We start from the raw sequence: 25,620 nt of genomic DNA, 5'->3' as shown, positions 1-25,620 counted from the left end.
TAGTCTCCTCACTGCTGTTTTGTGTTGGTCTTCAGAATCTGCTAATGTGAGAGGTTAGTGTTGGTCACATGACAAGTGGGAGTCTGAGACAAATTTAAAATTCCAGTACATTACGGAGTCTAATAAACAGGTTCTCTTTCCTTCAGTGAAAGCCAAAAAACTAAGAATAAATAAATTAAGCTCATACGCCTATGACAAGCACACTCCTGGATGTCTAAAAGTAATAATCTACATTAAAAAGTTCTTATATGCAGAGAAACACATTTCAATTTAATTTATTTCATTAATGCAAGCATCCCTTAAAATATATATATATGGTACATATTTCTTAATTTATATAATCATTAGATGAAGGGGTCTAATATACTTTATTGTATGTTAAATTTATTCATTACTAGCCGTGCCCAGCAACTCCACCCATGTATTAGAGAAAAAGGACAGTGAGGAGGGCCCTGCCGAGCTCCCCACTCCTTACGTCATGCTTCCGCCTCCCCTCATCCCGCAGCCCCTGTCTCAGATTAGCGCAAATTTATCGCTCCTGCAAGTGAACTATGAATCTTAGTGCGATGAGAGAAGTCACAAAGTTCAAGCAAATTATATAAAAAAAACCCTGATCTAACTCCGTTAAGTAGTTCTCTCATTCGTTAGCTAAGCAGATGTAAGGTACACAACCCGAGGCTGGCGCATGAGTGAGGAAGGTCCCGTCCCCCTCCCTTCACCTCCCCTCGGCCCGCTGCGTGTCTCTTGATACATAGCGCAATGAGAGAAGTCGCAAAATCAACCGGAAAATATTCAAGCAAATTATATATAAAAAAAAACAGATCTAAATTCGTTAAGTAGTTCTCTTGTGAAAAGCAGACAGAGAGAGACAAACAAGACAGATGTTGGATTTTATATATACTAGGGAGTTAGCACCCTGCTCGCTTCACTCGCCAACCCCCCACCTGCACGATGCGCAAGTAACTTCACGTCTCTGCTGCTGGCGTATGTGGATTTCACTTTCACCAAACAACAAAACTTTTAATTCTCGCGGATTGGCCTTCTAATTGGGAAGAAACACTATTTTTCCGTGATGGCAACATGAATTAGATGATCTGCAAGGCTCCAGCTTAAAGAAAATATATATTCAATCTCTTTTCGCTTTTACGTTTTCGTCAATATCGTATTGAATTTTGATTCTGTTTGAAATTACATTGTGACAACGCGAATATTGTTTCTTTCTCTCTAAAAGAAATGTAACTGACAATAGCATTCACACAAAGAGAAATGATTGAACTATGTGCATGGTTATGCAGGCAGAACTTTTCTTGCATAAACTCTTGTCTCATGGGGCTTGAAATTTTCTCTGGCGAGATTTCACTTTCACTAAACAACAAATCTTTTAATTCTTGCGGATACGCCTCTTCATTGGGAAGAAACACTACTTGTGGCAACACAAATTAGACGATCTACAAGTCTACGACTTAAAGTTTAAATCCAAACAATATATTCAATCTCTTTTCACTGTTCCATTATTTCACTGAGTAATAATTTCCATTTGTTTGCACTAATGCAATCTTTATTATCATTTTTTTTGAGACTTTCGAATTTTTGTACTTCCATTATCTCCAACCTGCTCTGCATGTGTATCACGCCAATGTTTTTGAATTCTTTCCCATGTTCTACTTTTTAAACTACTCTTTGTTTTTTTTATTTCTGGCCCCAGCCAAGGTTAAATCTCTTGGCACAAGGTCTCATTTCACAGGACGTGAAAGTGTCTCTCTGAGAAAATCACATCTCGTCTCTCTTCCCAAGATGATTTTTTTTTTAATACAGAGATATAAAGATAATTAAGTGAACATATGCCATATTATTAACTTCATAAAGCAAACAAATGGATGCCTGCAGTGTTTACTTTTGGGAGAGTGACAGATGTCCATGTACTTTGGAATCATTAAACAAAATAAAACAATGTCATTTAAACTGATTAAATATAACATTAAAACATGCTTATTGAAAACACAATACACTCATTTTCTTTTCATTCATATGTTTTCTAGGAAAACCTAATATTTACATACAAGTAATAGCAGTACAGTATGTACTGATAATTACTAATCTTTCCTGCTTACATATGAATATGGTTAACAACGTAAAAAATCTGTATCTCGCGGGCACTGTATGTGTGATTGCATGTTTATGGATTCTATGTATATTTGTATATTAAATTACTTTCATTTAAGTTTTCTTCAATAACCTATGAAAATTACAACCTAGTAAGGAAAAAAAAGTATTCTCCCATTTCACAAGCTTAGAGGCTTACTTTATGAGGAATTTCCAATTGCTATAACAGCAGGGAGGGGATTCATTTCATTTAGTGATCATACATCCATTTTCTAAACCCACCTTTTAATGAGGAGCATCATAGAGAAGCTGTAGCCTATCCCAGCAAGTGTAGGGCACAAGGCTGGAACAATCCCTGGAGGATTTATTGGTAAATAAACTTGCCAGGTTAGGGTTTACCTCTCATTCAGCGTGTGTGTGTGTGTGTTTTCCCATCTTGGTGTCCATTACAGTATTATTCTTAATGTTGCGTTATATTGATTTACAGGTATTTTGCATTTTAAATGTAAAAAAGGTAACACTAAGATTTGCACTTTTCAAAAACTAGTACACCAAATTTACCCATCATAATGACCACCATTAAAGCCAAGTTAGCCACATGATGCAATTAACAAAAAAATATTTTTTTACTGATACAGAACTGCTAAATAAAAATAAAAAAACTCAGATAAACTGCTACACAGAGAAGTGATGGCTTGTATATATGACACAAAGAATGTACTGTATGTTAAAAGCATACAATGTGACAGGCAAAGTTTTATATCTATTACAATTGAGATGTCAAATGGATCAACATAGTAACCAAGGATTTTGACAGTTAATTAAGAACCATTATATGATGCAAACAGCATATGTACATGACACTTGCCTTCATATCAGCAATTGACTCCAGTTTCTGCTGCCCTTTAGGTTTCTTCTTCTGAAAGTCTTCCATTAAGTTTTTGATATTAGTGCCAATCTCACCAAAGTTCAGGTACAAATTCTAGAAAAAAACAAAAGGAATAGCATGTCAGGTGACAACAGGTATAATTCTGAGTGATATACTTACTACTATTACAGATGATCTATCGTAGGTGTTTCCCCAACATTTTCAAGCCCAGGCCGCCAAAATGCTTTAACATCTGGTCAGGTCCCACCACATTCCACCAGTGTTGCACTTGGGGTTTTCAATAATCTGAGGATTTTAACATGTATACTCAGAAAGAAGTACAATCTCAAGATGAACGATGAGCAGGCACAACATTCAAATCCACGAAACCAGATCTTTGAAGCACTAGAGCTATTGTGCCCAACTACAGACGACATACTCATCTATACAGTATTTAGTTTGCTATTAAACAACATTTTCATTGTTAATATTAAACAGCTTCATTTTCTTTCTTCTATGCTAAACAGCATAAACAAAGTGTATGGTTTTGCGCCATTTTACTTACATGAAAACTCCACTCATGTCACTTGCTGTGAGCAAATGAATTAAAAGGAATGTGTCTTTAACCCTGGAAAAATACTGCCAAGATAATTACTTAAAATTACTTTTTCTTGACATAAACATTCCTCAGAAACGTAGAAGGAATGTTTTGTAAAATCTAATCATCTGCCGTTTAAAAGTGGATGTGTTTGGAAAATTTTAAGGTTTTTTTTTCTATTTTTAGTCATTTAACTAGGCTCACCCGCCATTTAAGGCGACCGACTTTTAAGTTGACCACTTCTTAAGGCAATTCATTATGTAGATCAATTTGATACTTTATACAAACTCATTAATTTGGTTATATTGCATTTGAGCGGTATTACTTTAATACTCGTAGTTTGTTATTTTTGTGATGAAATTTTAACTTTTTTTCTATATTGAACCCCCGATATTTACTACACGGTGAGGCAATTGTAGTCCATCAACATTAATTATTTCCAGAGACATAATTTTGTCTATTTTTCCAGCGCGCAGCGCAAAAAGCAAGGGAACGATGGGAGCACCACAACTCTGCTCACATCATGTCGATTCGTACCGCAAGCTGCAAGTAGTAAGTCTGTGATAAGCGGAATACCGCTACGCTTTCCACTCACGGGACGGAAGGACAATCCTGACCGCTTTTAAATAGTAAGAAAGAAGAAGATATCGCACAGTCTGGAGTAGAAAATCATCTTTTACCTGGAAAAACAAAACTACAAATCCCATCGTGCATTGCAAAATGGACGGGGCGTGTGTGAAACTCCACGCCTGCGTAGCACTCACGGGACGGAAGGACACTCGACCGCTTTTATATAGAAGGATTGTATTTCAGCAAATGGCCTTTACATTACTATTTTTGATTTGATGAAATGTGGAATAAGAATTACACCTGCCCTTTCAGAGTTCAGAAATATTTTTTGTTTATTTTTCAAAAAATATCCCCTTAAGATGTATGTATTTTTCTTCACTAGGGGCAGTGTAAAAATGAAAATATACAGGTGCTGGTCATAAAATTAGAATATCATGACAAAGTAGATTTATTTAAGTAATTCCATTCAAAAAGTGAAACTTGTTAGATTCATTCATTACACACGGACTGATGTATTTCAAATGTTTATTTCTTTTAATTTTGATGATTATAACTGACAACTAATGAAAGTCCCAAATTCAGTATCTCGGCAAATTTGAATATTGTGAAAAGGTTCAATATTGAAGACACCTGGTGCCACACTCTAATCAGCTAATTTACTCAAAACACCTGCAAAAGCCTTTAAATGGTCTCTCAGTCTAGTTCTGTAGGCTACACAATCATTGGGAAGACTGCTGACTTGACAGTTGTCCAAAAGACGACCACTGACACCTTGCACAAGGAGCAGGGGTGTGGAAATCTAATTTTTTTCTACTTGTCCGTGGACAAGTAAACTTAGAAAATCTACTTGTCCGCCAGTTAAATTCACTTGCCCATGAAAAAAATAACAAAAGTGAAAAATAGTTTATTTTTTCTAATCTCTTTTATTGATACCAAAACTGCCTTCCATTTTAAAACTGAAACAAAATTCTTTCAGGGAGTAGTATTTTGCCACTTTGCTCTAGAACATTATATAAAAGATTCCCTTATTTTATCTCACTAATAAACAATGCCTTCATTATAGCTACACTAGTTCTGTTTCACATATTACAGTTACATAACAGAACACTGTACTTGAGACATCATCCAACAAAACAGACAATATTGACTTCACAAACTCAACACAGGCATCCCTGCCTCGATGGTCACTCCCTAAATTTACACCATTCTTTTCCTGCACAGAACACAGAATTTGAAATTCAGTAAATGGCCTGTTGAGTTTTGCAACAGCGTAAGCAGTTTTGAACAGCCTAGCCTAACGCTCAACCTCCGAGCGTTCAACTTTAGAAAACGCTTTTTCAGTTGAACCCACTTTTTTCTTACTTTTAGACTCATGCTTTGACATACAGGCAATGTGTTTTGTGACAGCTAATGCGACAGTAATGTCAACTTTCATGCCGGTAAATAATTTGGATGTTTTGTCGGCAATAAGGGGATACTGACGGGAAATTTGGCAAAAAACGGAGTCAGTGTCATCTGCATTTATCTACGGTGTGACAGATTAGGGTTTTCTCGCACCCTTGTACCCTCAGACACCCTGTCAGACACCAGATAAAAGTCCAATTATAGGACTTATTATAATAATAAAGTGCACAAAGCACTTGTGGGCTCCTCTCCACAATTCTCCAATAACCATAAACCAAATCACAAATAAACCTATCCTCCACTCCCAGATGCTTAGCCACCATACCTCCCAACTCAGCTCGTCTGTCTGGAATCTCCAACAGTCCTTTATACTCCTCGACCCGGAAGCGTTTCACACCCTCTGTCCATATGACCTGGAACACTTCCGGGTCAGATAAAAAATCCTTTTTTTTTTTCCCACCCAGGAAGCACATCGTTTTCTTTGTCCATGTGGCTATGACGTACTTCCTGGGCGTAAGGCAAATAGTTTCTGGGCCTCTCTTCAGCGACTCCTGGCGGCCCCCATGGTATCCAGCAGGGCTGTGAATAAAGACTCTAATGTCCATAATGCCCTGCTGGTCTTCAGGGCACCTCCATACTGCAGGGAGGGCTCCACCTGGCGGCGTGGGGGTATTGGCCGGGATGAGCAGCCGGCCATACATCACAACGGAAACTCTTTGAGCCATTGCGATTGAAAAGACCGTTTTTGTTTTTTTACCATACTCACGGTCCCTTTCAGCTTTTGTTTTTCTTTTCTTGCCCTCCTTGTCGGGTTTTTCAGGACCTGTTGTGCCAGTTTTAATCAAGAAACGATCCATTACTCATCCGCGATGCTACTTGCTTCAGTTTCAGTAACACACAAATAACGAGAAAATGTGCTTAACGCAGTGCATTATGGGTTACACAGGGAATTCCTAAAGGCGTATTCGAAATTCCGCAAGATGGTACATTTCCAAAGAAGTAAATATTACCGATGTTGTTGGGAAAAAATAATCGCGTCCAAGTGAAGATTTTTATAGATATTTCACAATATCTGGAAACCGTTAGGATGTTTTCTTCTTTATTTTTAATAAACTGACAGCGCGAAACCAACTTGTAAAGCACTTTGAGCTACATTTTTTTTGTATGAAAATGTGCTATATAAATAAATGTTGTTGTTAATCCCTCAATATATCACAACCTACGCGAAATCACAAATTTGAGGAAAGATTAACTGCCTAGCAAGCTTTGTTATCTGGTGAAAACATTTGCATTGTAAGTAAAATGACCGTATTTTTATGTAGAAACAATGAATTTTATCAATAATATATAAAAGTTATTGATTATAATGAAAAAGTATCAGATTACATCGCAATGTCAGCATGAAAAAAATGACCGCATCTCATGTGTAAATAGTAGGGTAAAATACTTAAGTCCGTAAGAGTGCTTCCCTTTGAAAAATCAGCCGTCATTTGTAAACAATATTGAAGACCAATTTGAGACATGAAGAACGTGCCTAAGTAGACTGTTTCCACACAAAGTACGAACCAATATGTTTAAAATTTGAAAGTAGTGGTAAAAATGTGCCCTGCATAGCACATATAATTCTTTTTTCTCCATAAAATTGCACTTGAATTACAACTGAAACCAGAAAAACACGCTTGTCCGACAGTCAATTTACCCATGTCGGACGAGTCGGGCGTTGGATTTCCACACCCCTGAGGAGGGCAAGACACAAAAGGTCACTTTTAAACAGGCTGGCTGTTCACAGAGCTCTGTGTCCAAGCACATTAATAGAGAGGCGAAGGAAAGACAAGATGTGGTAGAAAAAAGTGTACAAGCAATAGGGATAACCGCACCCTGGAGAGTATTGTGAAACAAAACCCATTCAAAACTGTGGGGGAGATTCACAAAGAGTGGACTGCAGCTGGAGTCAGTGCTTCAAGAACCACTACGCACAGACGTATGCAAGACATGGGTTTCAGCTGTCTCATTCCTTGTGTCAAGCCACTCTTGAACAAGAGTCAGCGTTAGAAGCGTCTCGACTGGACTGCTGCTGTGCTGTGTGGTCCAAAGTTATGTTCTCTGATGAAAGTAAATTTTGCATTTCCTTCAAATCAAGGTCCCAGAGTCTGAAGGAAGAGAGGAGAGGCACAGAATCCACATTGCTTGAGGTCCAGTGTAAAGTTTCCACAGTCAGTGATGGTTTGGGGTGCCATGTTATCTGCCGATGTTGGTCCATTATGTTTTCTGAGGTCCAAGGTCAACGCTGCCATCTACCAGGAAGTTTTAGAGCACTTCATGCTTCCTGCTGCTGACGAACTTTATGGAGATGCAGATTTCATTTTCCAACAGGACCTGGCACCTGCACAAAGTGCCAAAACTACCAGTACCTGGTTTAAGGACAATGTTATCCCTGTTCTTGATTGGCCAGCAAACTCGCCTGACCTTAACCCCATAGAAAATCTATGGGGTATTGTGAAGAGGAAGATGCAATACACCAGACCCAAGAAGCTGAAGGCCACTATCAGAGCAACATGGGCTCTCATAACACCTGAGCAGTGCCACAGACTGATCGACTCCATGCCATGCCGCATTGCTGCAGTAATCCAGGCCAAAGGAGCCCCAAGCGGACGCCGTTAAGCCTCTTTACAATACAGTCGAAGGCTAGAAGTCTGTTTGAGACTTTAAAGGAACGCGCCGGAGAAGACTACAGTCAAGAATTTGTGGCAAGTACTGGTTGGTTTAAGAGGTTTAAAAAAAAGATTCCAGTTGCATAATGTTCGAGTGACTGGAGAAGCAGCGAGTGCAGATGAGGAAGGAGCTAGTAAGTTTGTCGATAGTTTAGACAAAATAATTAAGAATGAGGGTTATCTTGCAGAGCAGATTTTTAATGTGGATGAAACAGGGTTATATTGGAAGCAGATGCCAGGACGCACTTACATCCACAAAGAAGCCAAAAGCATGCCAGGATTTAAAGCACACAAGGACAGACTGACTCTGCTGCTTGGCGGGAATATCGCGGGGTTCAAGCTGAAGCCCTTCCTAATTTATCATTCCGAAAATCCACGTGCATTTAAGAATGTGAACAAGCACACTTTGCCAGTTTATTATACAGTAAATCAAACCATAATGCCTGGATGAACCAGGCTTGATTTGAGGATTGGTTCAGTAATTTTTTCATTCATCAAGTGCGTGAGTACTGTTTGCAGAGAGGAATTCCCTTTAAAATTTTACTGTTGCTCGATAATGCGCCTGGACATCCACCTCACTTAGCTGATCTCTATCCCAATGTGAAAGTGTTTTTTTTGCCCCCCAACACTAGTCCACTTATTCAACCGATAGATGAAGGTGTGATTGCTACATTAAAGGCAAACTATCTCAGAACCACCTTCGCCCAAGCCATAGCCGCTATAGATGCCAACCCGGAACTATCACTACGCAACTTTTGGAAACAGTACAATATTCTTAAGTGTATAAAGAATCTTGCTACCGCGTGGGACTCTGTGACGGAAAAGTGTATGAATGGCGTATGGAAGAAGTGTGTTAAGCGTTATGTGAATACTTTTGCTGGATTTAACAGTGAACAAGAACTTGATGAGATTCGTGAAGAAATTGTGAAACTGTCAAAAGACCTTTCATTTGAATGTGAAATGGAAGATGTCAAGGAGTTGCTAGACCGGGAATCAGGTGAACTTACGAATGAAGAGCTGATAGAATTGGAAGAAGAAAGAGTGGCAGAAGAAGAAACAAGAGAATTGGAGAAAGACAAAGAGGAGGAGGCGCCGCAACGAATGTTCACCACAAAGGGATTGTCAGAAGGTTTCTCTCTACTGAATAAACTCCTCGCTCATTTTGAAAAAATGGACCCAAATACTGAACGATTTGCGAGGATTGAACGGATGGCACGCGACACATTTTTTCCTTGTTGCGAAATTTATGAAGAGAAAAAAAAACCAAACAATTCAGACGAAGCTCACTATGTTTATGAAAAGAGCAGCTCCTCCCATCACCCCGTCCGCAGCCTCGCCTGATGAAGGCGATATCGACAACCCGCAACCAAGCACCAGTGGTGCCAGGAGTTAAATGTACAGTATTTCTTATTTTTGTATGTTTTCCACATATTAAACCAATTGTCATGTAATATGCTGTGTTTGACTTAGAAAGTAAGAAAATGTTAATAAAATACTACTTTAAGATGATTACAATATCATTACCCAGTCTAATATTCTTACCTTTATTTAACATAGGCCGACTTACGTCCAGATCAACTTACAACCAGTCAGTCGGAACCAGTCGCGGTTGTAAGTCGACGAGTACCTGTATATATTACACATTTATCGCTACTCCCATTTCTCTATTCTTACACTTACCATCCTTTAGGAATATTCAGTTCACAGTTGTAGTAAATTTGTACAAAGGACTATATTCTACAACCTTAACAGGTTTAACTTACACCAGATACGAATGCAGAATAACTTGTCTATTGGAAGGGTTCTCTATCCCATAACACATAAGGAAATAGAGATGTGGCTTTTCATACCAGAATAACCTGAACTGTCCTATAGTTCTGAATGAAGACAAAGATCAACGTACTTAACGTACTTTGATTCAATGTTGCAATTTATTGCTTTTTTTTTATTTAAAAAAGAATTTTTCTCCAACTTGACATTTTCAAGTCATTGTGAGTAATATAAACATTATATACATTTTAAATTAAAAGTTTTTTTTTGAGACAACAAGTAAGCTTCATTACTGTATCCATAACAACAGATATTTATGGAATTAAATTTCACACTAGCAGTGCTGTGTCATGTGCACTGTTCCACCAGGTTAGCGCATCGGTAAGCAGTCTGTACTGTGAAACATTCAACAATTTCTGTTTTTGCTTCAATGCTTGAAGGCCTTGGGTAACTCTGCGGAAAAACCCAGGGACACATCTCGTTCTATCTGGAAGCTGCCTAACATTTGACAGCATTGAACATGAGGAAAGCCCAATTCCGGGTGCAACAAGCATATTTGCCATGTTGTCAGTGACCGACACTGGCTCTTTTTCTTCTAATCCCCATTCTTCAGTGACATTACTAAGTAGCTCAGTCATGTTAGCACTGGTACGAATGATGGAGATAGAATAAGCACCATTCTTCAGTTATATGCTATTACTGTAACATAAAACTGTGGGGCTTTCAAAGTCTATGAATCAAATGTCAGGGCAACTCTTATGCTTTACAGAGAAACACAGCTGTTCTTATTGGTAAAACCCTGAAAACAAAACTTCTTTTTACCCTTTCCGCTTGTCTGGCTGCTTGTCAGAAAATTGTTTCTTTAAAACATCCAGTTCAAATTACACTTAAAGGACATACCTTTATAAAACAAATAATTAGAAATACACAAAAGCTAAAAAAAAAAAAAATAGATAATACATTGTAGAAAATAAGTGCTCTTTGCAAAGTGCTTCACTCAATTAATTTCTGCTTTATACATTTTATTTCTGACCTTTATCAATCCTCATTACAGCAAGCCATTTAATCAGCCTGTTTTCCAGCATGATCAACTTTACAGTATTGTTACATGATTGAACATGTGTCATATTAGTGAAAAATAGCTCTATTAAGTGGCAGTATAAACCGGTTTTCAAAAAAGGTATTTCTTATATAATCCTCCATCTCAACAAGAGAGTTAATCATAATCTTATCATACAGCTCCATAAACATAAATAGAATTCCCTGAAATAAACTGACTAACCTAATATAATCACAAAATTTAATGAAAGGTATAATGATTATCTGTATTCATTTACCCAAGATTCCATCCATCCATTATCTAACCCACTATATCCTAACTTCATGGTCACGGGGGTCTGCTGGAGCCAATCCCACCCAACACAGGGCCAAGGCAGGAAACAAACCCTGGGCAGGGCGCCAGCCCACCGCAGGGCATACACACACATACTAGGGACAATTTACAATCGCCAATGCACCTAACCTGTATGTCTTTGGACTGTGGAAGGAAACCGAAGTACCTGGAGGAAATCCAAGCAGACACAGGGAGAACATGCAAACTCCACACAGGGAGGACCTGGGAAGCAAACCCGGGTCTCCTAACTGTGAGGCAGCAGCGCTACCAACTGCACCACCTTGCAGCCCTATCCAAGATTCTTGTTTACCATATCTTACCAACTTATGCAAACAATGCAATATCCTCATTCAAATAATGCACAGTAGAAAGTGTTCCCAGTGAGAAAACTAAGTGTGCTAGAAAATATGCCTGATTTTATTTTTTTTACCATGCTGGGAGTGAACATGAAGAGTGTAATCAATCAAGGCATAAATGATGGTGAATTTTAAATGTAAGTTTTAATGCAAGTCCATTTAAGATGTGTTTTCATGTTGAATAAAATGTAATTAGCAATGCTTTCAAAGCATTTTTCTGCAATCTTGTTACAATGTTGACCATTTTAAGTTTATTTTGCTATATTTGTGTCTCTGATACTAAGCCAGTTTGAGATTTATTATAATAATTACTGCATGATGTAGCCTATAATCCCCTTCCAAAGTTTTTAACGAGTCAGTACCAATGTAAACATCACCAAGTGGTAATATTAGTTTGCTCCGCCATAGACTTTACTGTTGTACAGTTGCACATTAACTTGCTTAACTGTAGGACATGTATGACATGTGAGAAAAGAGATGCAGTGTCACAGGAGCACTCTATGTTTTGTTCCTTTTATTGTCTTGCTTTGTGTTTTATTTTCTCTCTACCTCAAAGGCTGAATGGAATATTGCCACTTAAAATATAAATAGCCATTGAACAAATATCAAGAGGAGTGTTCTTGATAACCTGTGACAGAAAAAAAAATAGATGTCAAATATTTTGCAAGAATCCAAACTACTAAACACAGATATTGTCATATTTACTACCAACTCCTATTTTGACACAGATTCAGAATGCGCCAGGTGTAAGTAAAGGAATGATTACTCTAATGTCAGTAATTTTAAATATTACACATAGGAAGTAAAAATGTTAGGTATAAATACACAATCGGAGGTCTGAAAATTAAGAGTACATCTTATGAGCAGGATTTATGAGTTGTAGTGTACTCTACGCTATTAACTCCCAGACAGTGTTCAGAAGCCATTAAGAAGGCTAACAGAATGTTAGGTTATATAGCACAATATGTGGAGTACAAGTCCAAGGAGGTTATGCACAAGGTTTATAATACACTGGTGAGGCCTCATCTGGAGGACTGTGTGCACTTTTGGTCTCCAAGATACAAAAAGGGCATAGCAGCGGTCATTCCAGGGCTACAGGGGATGAATTATGAAGAAAGAAATGAGTCTTTTCATTTTAACCAAAAGAAGATTAAGAGGTAACATGATTGAAGTGTTAAAAATTATGAAGGGAATTAGTATAGTGGATTGTGACTATATTTTAAAATGAGTTCATCAAGAATACAGGGACACCATTAGAAACTTATTATGGGTAAATTTCACACAAACATTAGAAAGTTTATCTTCACACACAGAGAGCCATAGACACTTAGAATAAGCTACAAAATAACGTGGTAGACAGTAAGTCTTTAGGGACTTTCAAAACTAGACGATTTTTTTTATAAGAATTAAGTGTATTGTACTGGCAAGCTTTTTTGGGCTGTATGGTCTGTTCTAATGTACAGCAATCTTCAAGCTGTGCAGGCAGGCCCAGACACAGACAGGAAGACACGTTCATGTCACCCACAAACACGTCTATTTACAAAACCCCCAAAGTCCTGGCCACACAATGCCTTACTTCCCTTCTTTAGGCAGCCTCCATGCCTCCTCCAGCAAGCTCAGTCCACTCCGTTCCCGACTCTCGCCCTGAATGAAGGGAGACGGCCCCTTTATTATCACCCAGATGTGCTCCAGGTAGGTTCCAGCAATCTTCCACGGACACAACCCTGTGTGGCAGAAGTGCTGGCTAGATCCCCGGAAGCACTCCGGGTGTCCCTGCTCCTCTTCCCCCCAGCACTTCAAAGTGTGGTGGAAGTGCCGAGGTCCAGGGCTCCAAAGGCATGGGGGCACCCCCTAGCGGAGACTACGGGCCCCTACAGGGTGGAGCTTCAAAGCTCTGTACCCGTGGCCCCAAAGGAACCAGGGCAGTCGCCCCCAGATGGTCTGGGGAAGGCGCAAGCCCTCCTCCGGTCCTCCTGGGTGTCCCGGCCGGGTCGCCACCCCAGCCATCTCTAACAAAGCTAACATATTAGATGAATGGTCATGCTCACCCATCTCTTAAAACAAGGCAAAAACCCCACAAACTAATCTAAAATATTTTCCACATTACTGATGAATAAATGTTAATGCAAAATTGTCCGAGAGCTTTTTTTAACAATTTCAACATTTTTTTAAATAAGTTCACCTCTCAGGAAGTACGTCAGTGTCACGCGGACAAAGCAAACGATGTGCTTCCTGGGTGAAGAAAAAGAAGGATTTTTTTTATCTGACCCGGAAGTGTTCCAGGTCACATGGACAGAGAGGGTGAAACCCTTCCGGGTCAAGGAATATAAAAAGGACAGTGAAACACCAGAGCGTTGAGCTGAGTTGGGAGGCAGGGTGGCTAAGTGTCTGGGAGTTTGGAGGATTGTTTATTGTGTATTGTTTATTTAAGAATTGTGGAGAGGAGCGTGCTTTGTGCACTTATTTATAATAATAAATCAATTATTTGGACTTTTATCTGGTGTCTGGCATGTGGTCTGAAGGTACAAGGGAGCGAGAAAGCCCTAATCTGTCACACTATCTAGACTACAAGATATTGTATTGTCTAATTACCAAACCCATTTTAAAAGTATCTCTTGCATCTTGGTCCTCGCTTCCTTTGTTATTTAATTCTAAGTTTGCACTCTTCAAGAGGAACATTGTTTCCCAATTTAATTTTGCTAGTGGCATGTTACCACCCCACCTATCAATCTTTCCATTACTTTTTTTAATAGAACAATAAAAGACCATCCATTAAATATCCAACTTTGATTTATGACAGAGCAGAAGGTAGGGTTATTCTGTCAAATTTGGAGATCACTGGGTATTTATGTTTTGCCTAGTTTGGGCCTGGCTAGTACTCACCAATCCCTCTCCTTGAATTGAAGCTCTTCCTTTCAACATTAATAAATTAAACTCACACTCAAATTTGGACTTCAGTAGTTCTTATAATTTGTGAACTTACAACAAGATCAAAAAACTTCTAGACCCATGTTTAGTTTAGCACAAACTCATTCATAACTTGGCTTGATGAAAACAACTTAACCCCCACCCCTAAGAAAGAGAGCATGGCTAACGGAGTACAACTTAATGCTTGTAAACATACCTAAATTGATTTGTTTAAAAGGGCAATAGAGATGAATGGAGAAGAAAAAGAAATGCGGAAATAATTGCTTCCTCGGTTCTTTAAGAGCTTATTCTAAAATATTATTGATTAGATTATGCCAGGTTTTGAAAAAAATTCTGTACCGATCCTCTAACCGAGAATCTGATTTTTTCAAATTTCAAATAGTATAAAACATCGGCTTCCCACTGACTTAAAAGAGGAGAGTTAGGATTCTTCCAGTTTAGCAAAATAAATCTGCATGCCAATAGTGTAGTAAATTCAATCACAGTTTGTTTGTCCTTCTCCACTTTAAGCCCATCTGGAAGAACCCCAAACACAGCTGTTAATGGGTTAGGAGGAATTGTGACACCAAGGCTGTCTGAAAGGCACTTAAACATTTTGGTCCAAAATGATATTAATTTGCTGCAGGCCCAAAACATGTGACCCAGTGAAGCTGGAACTTTATTGCAGCGTTTGCAGGTTGGATCTTGACCTGATTGTATCCTTTGCGCATATGGAGCTCGAGTGAATTCTCTGCATTGCTACCTTCCACTCCTTTTCTGATATCTTGATTAAGAGATCTTTTTTCCCATTGTCCTCTTGGACCTTTGAAAGGGAGCGACTGTAAAATAATTTTATATATTGCAGAGATGGTGCCTGAGTCCTCGAAACTGAGCAATATTTTTTCTAGCCTGGAGGAGGGTACAAGATGAGGAAAATCGGGCAGGTTCTGTTTAACAAAGTTCCTAATTTGAAGATAGTGAAAGAAATGTCTAGCTGGAAAGTTAAATTTGGATTGTAATTGTTCATAGGATGCAAATATGTTGTCTATATAAAGATCTCTAAGCAATCGAATCCCAAATCTTTTCCAGATATTAAAAACTACATATGTTTGCGAGGTTTGAAAGAGGTGGTTCTCTTGCAGAGGTGCCACAGATAAAAGATTCTCCATCCTAAAATGCTTTCTACATTGGTTCCATATTCTGAGTGAGTAAAGCACTAATGGATTATTAGTAAAATGGAGCTAACTTGCATTTGTTGGGGCACAGAGCAGCGAATATAAAGAAGTACTGCAGGATTTTACTTCTATTGCGGACCATGCCCGTGTATGTTCATCTATTTGTGTCCAAGTTTTTATAGCTTGTATGTTTGCTGCTCAGTAATAAAACTGAAAGCTAGGTAGAGCCATGCCACCTTCTGCCTTAGGTCTTTGTAGGGTCGCTCGATACGTGGATGTTTTGAGTTCCAAATAAATTAGGTTATTGTTGAATCTAATTGCTTAAAAAATGATTTATTAATGTATACTGGAATGTGTTGAAATAAAAAAAAGAAGCTTAGGAAGAATACTCATCTTAATAATGTTAATTCTTCCAGCTAGAGTGAGATAAAGGGTTGACCATCTATGCAAGTCTTGCTTAATTTTTTCTTTACAGATGGTAAAAATTTGTTAATAAAGAGCTGTGTGTTTACTGGTGATGTTAACCCCTAGGTATTTAAACTGATCTGCAATGATAAAAGGTAGGGTGTCTAATCTAATATTATATGCTTGAGAATTTACTGGAAAGAGTAAACTTTTATTCAAATTAATTCTAAGACCAGAGATCTTTTGAAATTCTGCGAGTGCTGTTAAGACTGCAGGCACAGAATTTTGTGGGTCTGATATATACAGTACCATATCGTCTGCATATAGAGAAATTTTCTGTTCCACTTCCTCTCTGATAATCCCCTTTATCTGATAAGCGTTTCGACAGTGAACCACCAGAGGTTCAATGACGATTGCAAATAGCAGTGGTGACAAGGGGCATCCTTGTCTGGTACCACGTTCTAGTTTAAAGTAGTCTGAGCAAATGTTGTTAATACAGGCTGAAGCTTCTGGATTGGTATACAGTAGTTTGATCCATGCACAAATGTTCGGGCCAAACCCAAATTTCTCTAATGTAGTGAAAAGGTATTTCTATTCAATCATGTTAAATGCTTTTTCTGCATTCAATGATAATATCATCTCTGGGGTGTTTGACTTTACTGGTGAGTATATTACATTAACAAGCGTCGACCCTTGATAAATCCAGTTTGATATTGTGATATTATCGAATGCAGCACTTTCTCCATCCTTCTAGCTATGATTTTTGAGAGTATTTTAACATCATTATTCAAAAGTGAACTTGGCCTGTATGATGCACATTGTAATAAGTCCTTATTTTGTTTAGGATGGACATCCAGAGCAGGGAACTGTGTCACCTGAACTGGAGTGTAGTAGAGTCCGTTCCACCTGTTCTTCGATAATTTCAAAAATAGTTTCTTCTACATTGGAGTCTAAAAGGGCCACCAACATTGTAATTTCTTCTGATAAATCTTCAATTCTCTCTCTGAAATAGGTAATATCTTCGGCAGAATCCATTTCATCGGCAGTAGTAAGCATTTTTCTAATTAATTCTTGTGCTTCGATTCACCAATCAGTAACTAGAGGGTGTGTTAGAGCCCACCCTCTCAACTTTGACGAGTAAAAGTGACAGTTTCATTTCAAGTCGTATTTCATGACGGTTTGCAGGAATGTTACGGACAAAATGAAATAAATAAGCAACAAAAAACATATTTCGTGACATTTATTTATTTATGCTGTCATTTCATGACATATTTATTTAGGCTCTCATTTCATGACACATTTATTTATTTATGCTCACATTTCACAGAACTTTTATTTATTTACGCATTTATTTATTTATTTAATTTTGTCCAAAATATTCCTCCATAATCCTGCACCACTCTGTTTTGAGAAGTAAACTGCTCTTATTCTTACTATTTTTGAATAAAAACATACATTTGATTTCAGTCTGTAACAGCCGGTGTAATTTATGATACTTGTAAAGGTTAGCTTTTTTATTTTTAATTAGTCAGTTTTATTATCTCAGCCACGTTCACGAGCCCAACACATCTCTTACCATTGCTTGCGTAGTAAAGTGTCAGCAGGCACTTTTCGTGGCATTACGCGTATTTTTTGAGCATGCCCTCTGGACACTACTTGTGACTTTAGGCTTTAGGAAGCAAGCAAATAAATAAAGGTAAATCGCGTCCGCCCTTCCTACATTTATGACATGTGTACTTGTTGCAGTGTACACACCTCTCTGTGCTATGGTTCCTATTACATTGAATGGGCACCTGACACTAGGGCTGTGCGATATGACCAAAATCTTATATCCCGATATTTCATTTCATATCCCGATATCACGATATTGTACATTTTCTTTGTATTCAGTGAATAGTTTATATAATCACCACTCCTTTTTTTTTCATTTAAATTAAAAAAATCAAAAATGAGAAGTACTCAACTTGTAATTATTTCTGTTCTTTTATTTAGAACATTTGAGCAAATGTTTGACTTAGAATGTAAACGTAAAATGTTAATGTATCAAATATAAAACACTTTTCAAAAACAAATTACTAAAGGCCCAATATAAAATACTGCTATATAAAATGCCTGACATAAACAAAATGTGAACTGTAGCAGCAATAACTCTCACAACATATATTAAATATAAAAGGATCAAAGCACTAACAACTAAACTATATAAGGCCAATAAACCCTTTAAACAAAATAAATACAAGTCTAACATTAACTGTCAAAACCAAATGTAAACATTGTACTTCAAACTGTAGCAGCAATAAGGCTTACGACAAAAATATATTAAAATATTAAATATAATATTTTTTAGGCTACATTCTAGTAAAATGTTAATTTGCACATCGTAGTGTGGCAAATCTCCTTTAATGAGTTACAGCTGATCGCCCCGGTAACGCGTTAATGGAGATTTGCCATGTTAATGCAGTTGTGGCGTAAACGTAATTTTAACAAGATTAACGCTGACAGCAAACGCTGCAGGGAAAATTATGCCTTAAGCAAATTGTTTTGGTAGCATTTAATCTTCCAAGCTTTTATCATGCTCTTTTAAATAGTACCTTTACAACTGTAATATCATACGTGGCCTGCCTCTCAGTTGTAAACTCTCTGCATGCTCGTTCACGTGCTTTTTGCGGAGGTGTAGAAGAGGTTTGTCGTGTTGGGAGTCTGTGGTAGCGATCGGTTTGCAGCATAATTTGCACAGTACCATTTTTTGGTCCGTGTCAGACTCTTCAAATCCAAACCATCTCCATACTACAGAGGTAGCCCCTCGTTTAGGAACAAGATCCTTCTGTGTGGAGCTACCTGGTGTTGCCTCGTCTTCATCAGCCATGCTAGTGTATCTGCATCCACGTGGTGGCCATCAAAACAATGAAAAAAATATTGCGTAAACAGTTTATTTTGCGACACCACGAAACAAACGATAAGCGTAATGTGCAGCGATAGACGTTTTTATATTGTCATCCGATATATATCGTTATATCGAACAGCCCTACCTGACACTGTACTGTACGTTCTTCCCTGTGGGAAGCTGAGGTCTTAGAACTGAAGGTTGTTGATGCTGCATCACCTTTTCTTTTTCCATCGCCTTTTCCTGTAAGAAGCATTGTACACACTTCTGTCTATGCTGTGGTTTCTATTACAAACCTGAAAGAACGAGACAATATATGTGAAAACATCATCGCACTAATGCAATATTATTTGAAAACGAATAGCGACAGGTCGGGTTTGAATTTATGCTGGCGCTATTACTTAGAGTCAGATCAGGAGCTTATTCAGTGTGCGCAAGAACATGCAGGAGGCCAGTTGCTGTGTGCTACATACAACATGCTGGCGGTGATCAACGCACATTTTAAAAAAAGCTTGTGATAGTACAAGCAACCGGCCACCTGCGTGCTCCTACCGCACTGAATAATCTCATGCCTTCTTGTGCACGATGTCAGCGCAGCAGCGGAATAAAAAGAAGGAGACAAATACATGTGACATTTTGAAGAAATCATTTTATGACCTGAATAGTACCAATCAGAAAACATCGTTGCACTAATGCAATATTATTTGAAAACGAACAGCGTCAGATCAGCTGTAAATGTATGGCATTTCTAAATGTTTGCTTTTTTTCAGTCTGATTCTCTCAGTCATGTTTACGCTCTCCCTCGCCCCCCTTCTGATCTGACTCTAACAGCGTTAGCATAAATCCAAACCGGATCTGATGCTGTTCGTTTTCAAATAATATTGCACAGTATGCACAGGATACACTGCATATTTGTCTCTTATTCAGTGCGCGCAAGAACATGCAGGTGGCCAGATGCTGTGTGCTACAACATGCTAGTGGTGATCAGCGCACATTTTAAAAAAAAGAAAGAGACAAATATATGTGACGTTTTGAAGAAATCATTTTATGACACGATTTACCTTTATTTATTTACTTACTTCCTAAAGCCTAAAGTCACAAGTAGTGTGCAGAGGGCATGCTTAAAAATGTGTGTAATGCCACGAAAAGCCTGCTGACACTTTATTATGCAAGCAATGGTATGTGCACTCTTGCTCCAACGTAGAAGGGAGCTGAGTTTACCTCTGTTATAGCGCGTCTATGTGAAAACAGCAGTGTCAGATGTGGGGGTGTGGTGTGTTTGGGCTCGTGAACGCGGCTGAGATAATAAAACTGATTAATAAAAAATAAAAATGCTAACCTTTACAAGTATCATAAATTACACTGGCTGTTACAGACTGAAATCAAATGTATGTTTTTATTCAAAAATAGTAAGAATAAGAGCAGTTTACTTCTCAAAACGGAGTGGTGCAGGATCAAACTCGTGACCTTTTGATTCCCAGGCGGGAACTGATTCTATTGCACCACGGAGGCAGTTACAATAAACGGGTGTCAATGTCACATGTTAAGGCGGCTTTTTGTTTCTGCAGTTATATTTTTGAATAAAAGCGCAATTGTGTTATGTTTGTACCTTTTGTGAAAATGTTTCTTTGATATTTTGACTTCAGGCTTCATACATTATATAGTTTATGCCTACATTTTGTCATCTACTACTAGAATATAAAAAACGTTTCTGTTTTCACAATGTGTTTACACAGATTACTGTAGAAACGTAACAGACATGAAATGTGTGTGTTCCAAATAACATTCTATTATTTCCACTTCACTCCCAGATAATCAATCAAGACATGAGCTGGGAGAAGTTCGTGCGTTCTAAATTGGTGGGGGGATGGAATAGTCGGCTGCTTGTAGCTTCTCTTTATCAGCACATTTAGAGGACAAAGGACACTGGCGGAGAGGTGTGAAGGGATTTAAGAAGCAATTTAAGGTGCGACGGATCGGAGTATTTTCGTAGGCTCTGGTAATTCTAGTGTTAACGTCATCCAACTGATCAGCAAGTTTCTTCAGTTTAGACGTATTTTCTTGGATGTGATCCTCAATTTTCCCCAGCATACCTTTAAAGGTCGCGTCAAAATAGTTGTATAGATGCATTTCCAGTTCTTTAATATCTTTTTTTCATATTTTTCTGAATGTCTTTCTTAAGCTCACTTATGGCCATGGCTGATGTTGTGATCATTTCCTTCAGTTCGGAGAAATCTTTTTGGCTTTCGAGCTCCGCAGGTGCAGTTGCAACCCCGGTTATAGCCGATGTTTCAGGCTCGCGAGGAATGAATGAAAGCACGGACGGCAAGGCCATTTCTGGCCTCATGTGATCTACTGGAATCGGCAAGCTCTCGTGACCTGCATAACTTGCACCTCCGCTCCCATTTTTCGCTCTCGACTGGAGAATTTACAGTGGAGCAGGGTCCTGGGAAGTCTGTGCCTTCGCTTGCCTGTTCCAGGTCAGTAACTGAAAGGCCGTACCTCACACTTGGGCTTGGTCTTGATGTCTGTCTAGTCTTAGATGTAGTTTTAAGTCTCTTTTCCAGTTCTTTCTGACCCACTTTCTTGTACTTATGTTTATATATTGTAGTGGAAACCACTCGGGTCGGGTAAATACAAGATACCTCAAAATAATAAGAAAAAAGTGAAGAAAATAAAGACGCTGCTAACGGAGCTCCGCTTCAAACGTCCATTTCCCGTAACAGACGAGATCTATTTCAATGTTTCCTCTTCCCCCATTTTCTTCTATCACTCAGATTTTTTCTTAAGACAAGTTGCGTTTCTCCCTATAGTTCCTCTCTCACCCTCTTTATAATATCTTTTACTTACATTCCCATTGCAGAATACCAGTGACTGCCCTGTAGGTAACTATTTTTAACGCATGCTATAGTCCACTGCAAATATTCTTAGAATGGCAAAGATGGCCCTGTATCCCCATCTCTGGTAGAAGTTTAAAAAAAATCCTTAAAAAAGACCAATCTATCAACACATTCACTCAAATATGTACACTGTTGATAGAGTGCCTTACTCCTCTAAACTGGTATGCTATGGGTTTGCTTATGGATTCTTACTGTTATGCCTTTTCCAGGCACCATTATGCATATGCTCTGGGACTATTCATTGGAAAATGCCTTCTGGTTTGTTGTCTCTAACTTTCTATCTTTCACCCTCTCTTGTACTATACTTCTTCTGCCACAATTATTCCTTCTTTTGGATTTTCATCTCTCTCTCCTTCAGTTTATTCCTGCAGATACTGTTAGAGCCTACTGTTTGAAAATCCAAGTTGGCCTCTAGTTGGAAGTCTGTTGATTCTCTCTGTAATTATAAACCTTCCCTAAGTTTACTTTTACCTGAACTTTCCACAGTATGGATTAATAGGTCATCCAGCTCTAAGTGAAGAAAATCTGTGGTGAAACTGGTTAGGTGTCAGATCTCCAGTTTTGCATCTGTGACCTTAACTCTCGACTCTACCTCTTTTATTATTTTCTAGCATCTTCATGCAAGGCCTGCTGAACATGGTAACTCTCTTCCTCTGGTTAGCCAAGGCATTTTAACTCAACTGCTATTTCATGTTTATTTACAGGATTAGAGTAAAAAATATTTGTGGTTTTGGGTGGGATTTGTAGTAGAGAGGGAGATTCTTGATTTTGAAAATTTGAACTCTTTTCCAAACTTACTTTTCCCAATTTCTTCTGCTTACTGTTAATCAAAAAAACCTGATCACAATAAAATTCTTTGGAAAACCAAAATACTTCATTTTTGTTTTTAAATTACTAAAAGTAGTTTTTAGGCATGAATTCCATCAATGTTAACCACTTCCTTCTTCTGAGGAATTTACTCTGAGAAATGTGAGAATTCATTTCAGGTAGAAATTTTTTATATGATGGAAATTTATATGTTTTACAAGTACTACTAAATGACCCAATTACTATAGTTACATTACAGCAAAACAATTAGTACCCATCTGTAAAGTCCAGATATATCTATACTAATAAAAGGCAAAGCCCTCACTGACTGACTGACTGACTCACTGACTCATCACTAATTCTCCAACTTCCCGTATAGGTAGAAGGCTGAAATTTGGCAGGCTCATTCCTTACAGCTTCCTTACAAAAGTTGGGCAGGTTTCATTTCGAAATTCTACATGTAATGGTCATAACTGGAAGCTATTTTTCTGCATATACTGTAATGGAGTTGAGCTCGAAGCCGTGGGGCGGAGTTTGTGTGACATCATCACACCTCCCACGTAATCACGCAGTACGTAGAAAACCAGGAAGAGCTCCAAAAACCACTGAAGAAAACATTATATAATTATGAAGGCAGCAAAACAATTAGAAGCGAGCGAGTGACATATAAAACCATATTCAGTGGCTCACGTGAACGGACGCAGTGCGCAGACAAAAAGCAACAGTTCCAAAGAATGCTGAATAAAAACCGAATTACACTGCTACGCTCAAATAGCTGACTGAGATGTGAGTAGACTCACACCTGGTGGCATGGATTGTGGACTATCTTACAGACAGACCTCAATATGTGCGTCTTGGGAACTGCAGGTCTGACATTGTGTTCAGCAATACAGGGCGCCGAGGGGGACTGTACTTTCTCGGTCCTGTTCAATCTATATACATCAGACTTCCAATATGACTCGGAGTCCTGCCACGTGCAAAGGTTCGCTGACGACACTTATATCGTGGACTGCATCAGGAGTGGGCAGGAGGAGGAGTACAGGAAGCTAATCAAAGAATTTGTTAAATGGTGCGACTCAAACCACTTACATCTTAACACCAGAAAAACCAAGGAGCTGGTGGTGGATTTTAGGAGGCCCAAGCCCATCATGGACCCTGTGATCATCAGAGGTGACTGTGTGCAGAGGGTGCAGACCTATAAATATCTGGGAGTGCAGCTGGATGACAAATTGGACTCGACTGCCAATACTGATACACTATGTAAGAAAGGTCAGAGCAGACTATACTTTCTGAGAAGGTTGGCATCCTTCAACATCTGCAGTAAGATGCTGCAGATGTTCTACCAGACGGTTGTGGCGAGTGCCCTCTTCTACGCGGTGGTGTGCTGGGGTGGCTGCAAAAAGATGAAAGACGCCTCACGCCTGGACAAACTTGTTAAGACGGCAGGCTCTATTGTAGGAGTAAAGTTGGACAGTTTAACATCTGTGGCAGAGCGACGGGCATAAAGCAAACTCCTGTCAATCATGAATACTACACTGCATCCACTGAACAGTGTCATCTCCAGGCAGAGGAGTAGCTTCAGTGACAGACTTTTGTCACTGTCCTGCTGCACTGACAGACTGAGGGGAACGTTCCTCACCCACACTATATGACTCTTCAATTCTACCCAGGGGAGTAAATGCTAACATTACTCAAAGTTATTGTCTGCTTTTTTATTTTTATTTTTTTTTCATTTTTTCATTTTTATTACTATTTAACTTAATATTGTTTCTTTGTATCAGTATACTGCTGCTGGATTATGTGAATTTCCCCTTGGGATTAATAAAGTATCTATCTATCTATCTAAATATACAAACCACACGCTGTGGCGCAATAGTAGAGGATTCGCCTCTAGCGCTGGTGTCCGAGGTTCGATTCCCGAGAGGTGATGCACTGAGTATGTACGTGCGCTTCCCGATTTATTTTAGCCTCGCATCCCCTTGGTTTGAGGCGTATGAAAAAATATGCGGTTAACGCAGAAAGACAGATCACCAATTGAAGCTTTATGAATAATGGATACTTTATTAGCGATCAATGATTGTTTTGGTAAAGCCATACTCAGTGTATTCATTAGATGAACGGTAAAAAAGTAAGAGCGAGGGGAGGGTAACTTATTGAGGCACGGAGGCAAAACCACAATAGCACGCGGGTTCGATGTACTGTAGTGCGCATCAACTCGATCTGAATTGTTCAATCACATTTGAAAAAATATATCTTTCAAGTTCTATTTAGTCCATATGTGTCAAACTCAAGGCCCGCAGGCCACATCCGGCCCGCGAGATCATTTTATATATTATTGTTATTAATGGCCCGGGGATATGAAGCGCTGGTAACACAATAAACTACAGATCCCATAATGCAGCGCTTCAGCTGCCTTGCCGAACACTTCGCGTTAATCAAGTCTAGCTTATGATGCTGCAAGTTATTGCGAAGCTAGCCCACACGATGCCAAAGAGAAAAGGTGATTCTGAACATAGAGCCTTTAAAACCGATGGGAGGCTGAGTATATGTTTACTGACATTGCCGGTAAACCCGTTTGTCTCATTTGTGGAGCTAATGTGGCTGTAATTACAAATTCTGTAATCTAAGACGGCACCATGAGACAAAACATCAAGATAACCTGAAAGACCTGAATGCAATGCACAAGATACAGAAAGCAGAAGAGTTAAAGAAGAATCTGACACTTCAGCAGACGTTTTTACCCGTGCAAAATCACAAAGTGATTTCAAG

The 25,620-nt window shown here is 38.7% G+C and overlaps 1 protein-coding gene across 1 annotated transcript in view; it reads right to left on the bottom strand.

Moving 5' to 3' along the window:
• The window catches only part of vps45 (vacuolar protein sorting 45 homolog), a 264,689-nt gene that overhangs the window by 192,545 nt on the left and 46,524 nt on the right, over positions 1-25,620 (bottom strand). The window contains exon 9 of the mRNA XM_039763131.1: positions 2,972-3,085. Within this exon, the coding sequence (XP_039619065.1) occupies positions 2,972-3,085 (114 nt within the window). The remainder of the gene's footprint in view (positions 1-2,971; positions 3,086-25,620) is intronic.

The sequence above is a fragment of the Polypterus senegalus genome, chromosome 1, assembly GCF_016835505.1.
Source record: "Polypterus senegalus isolate Bchr_013 chromosome 1, ASM1683550v1, whole genome shotgun sequence".
Lineage (NCBI taxonomy): Eukaryota > Metazoa > Chordata > Cladistia > Polypteriformes > Polypteridae > Polypterus > Polypterus senegalus.
The sequence above is the reverse complement of the archived record's forward strand: the minus strand, read 5'-3'. Positions and strand labels throughout refer to the sequence as shown.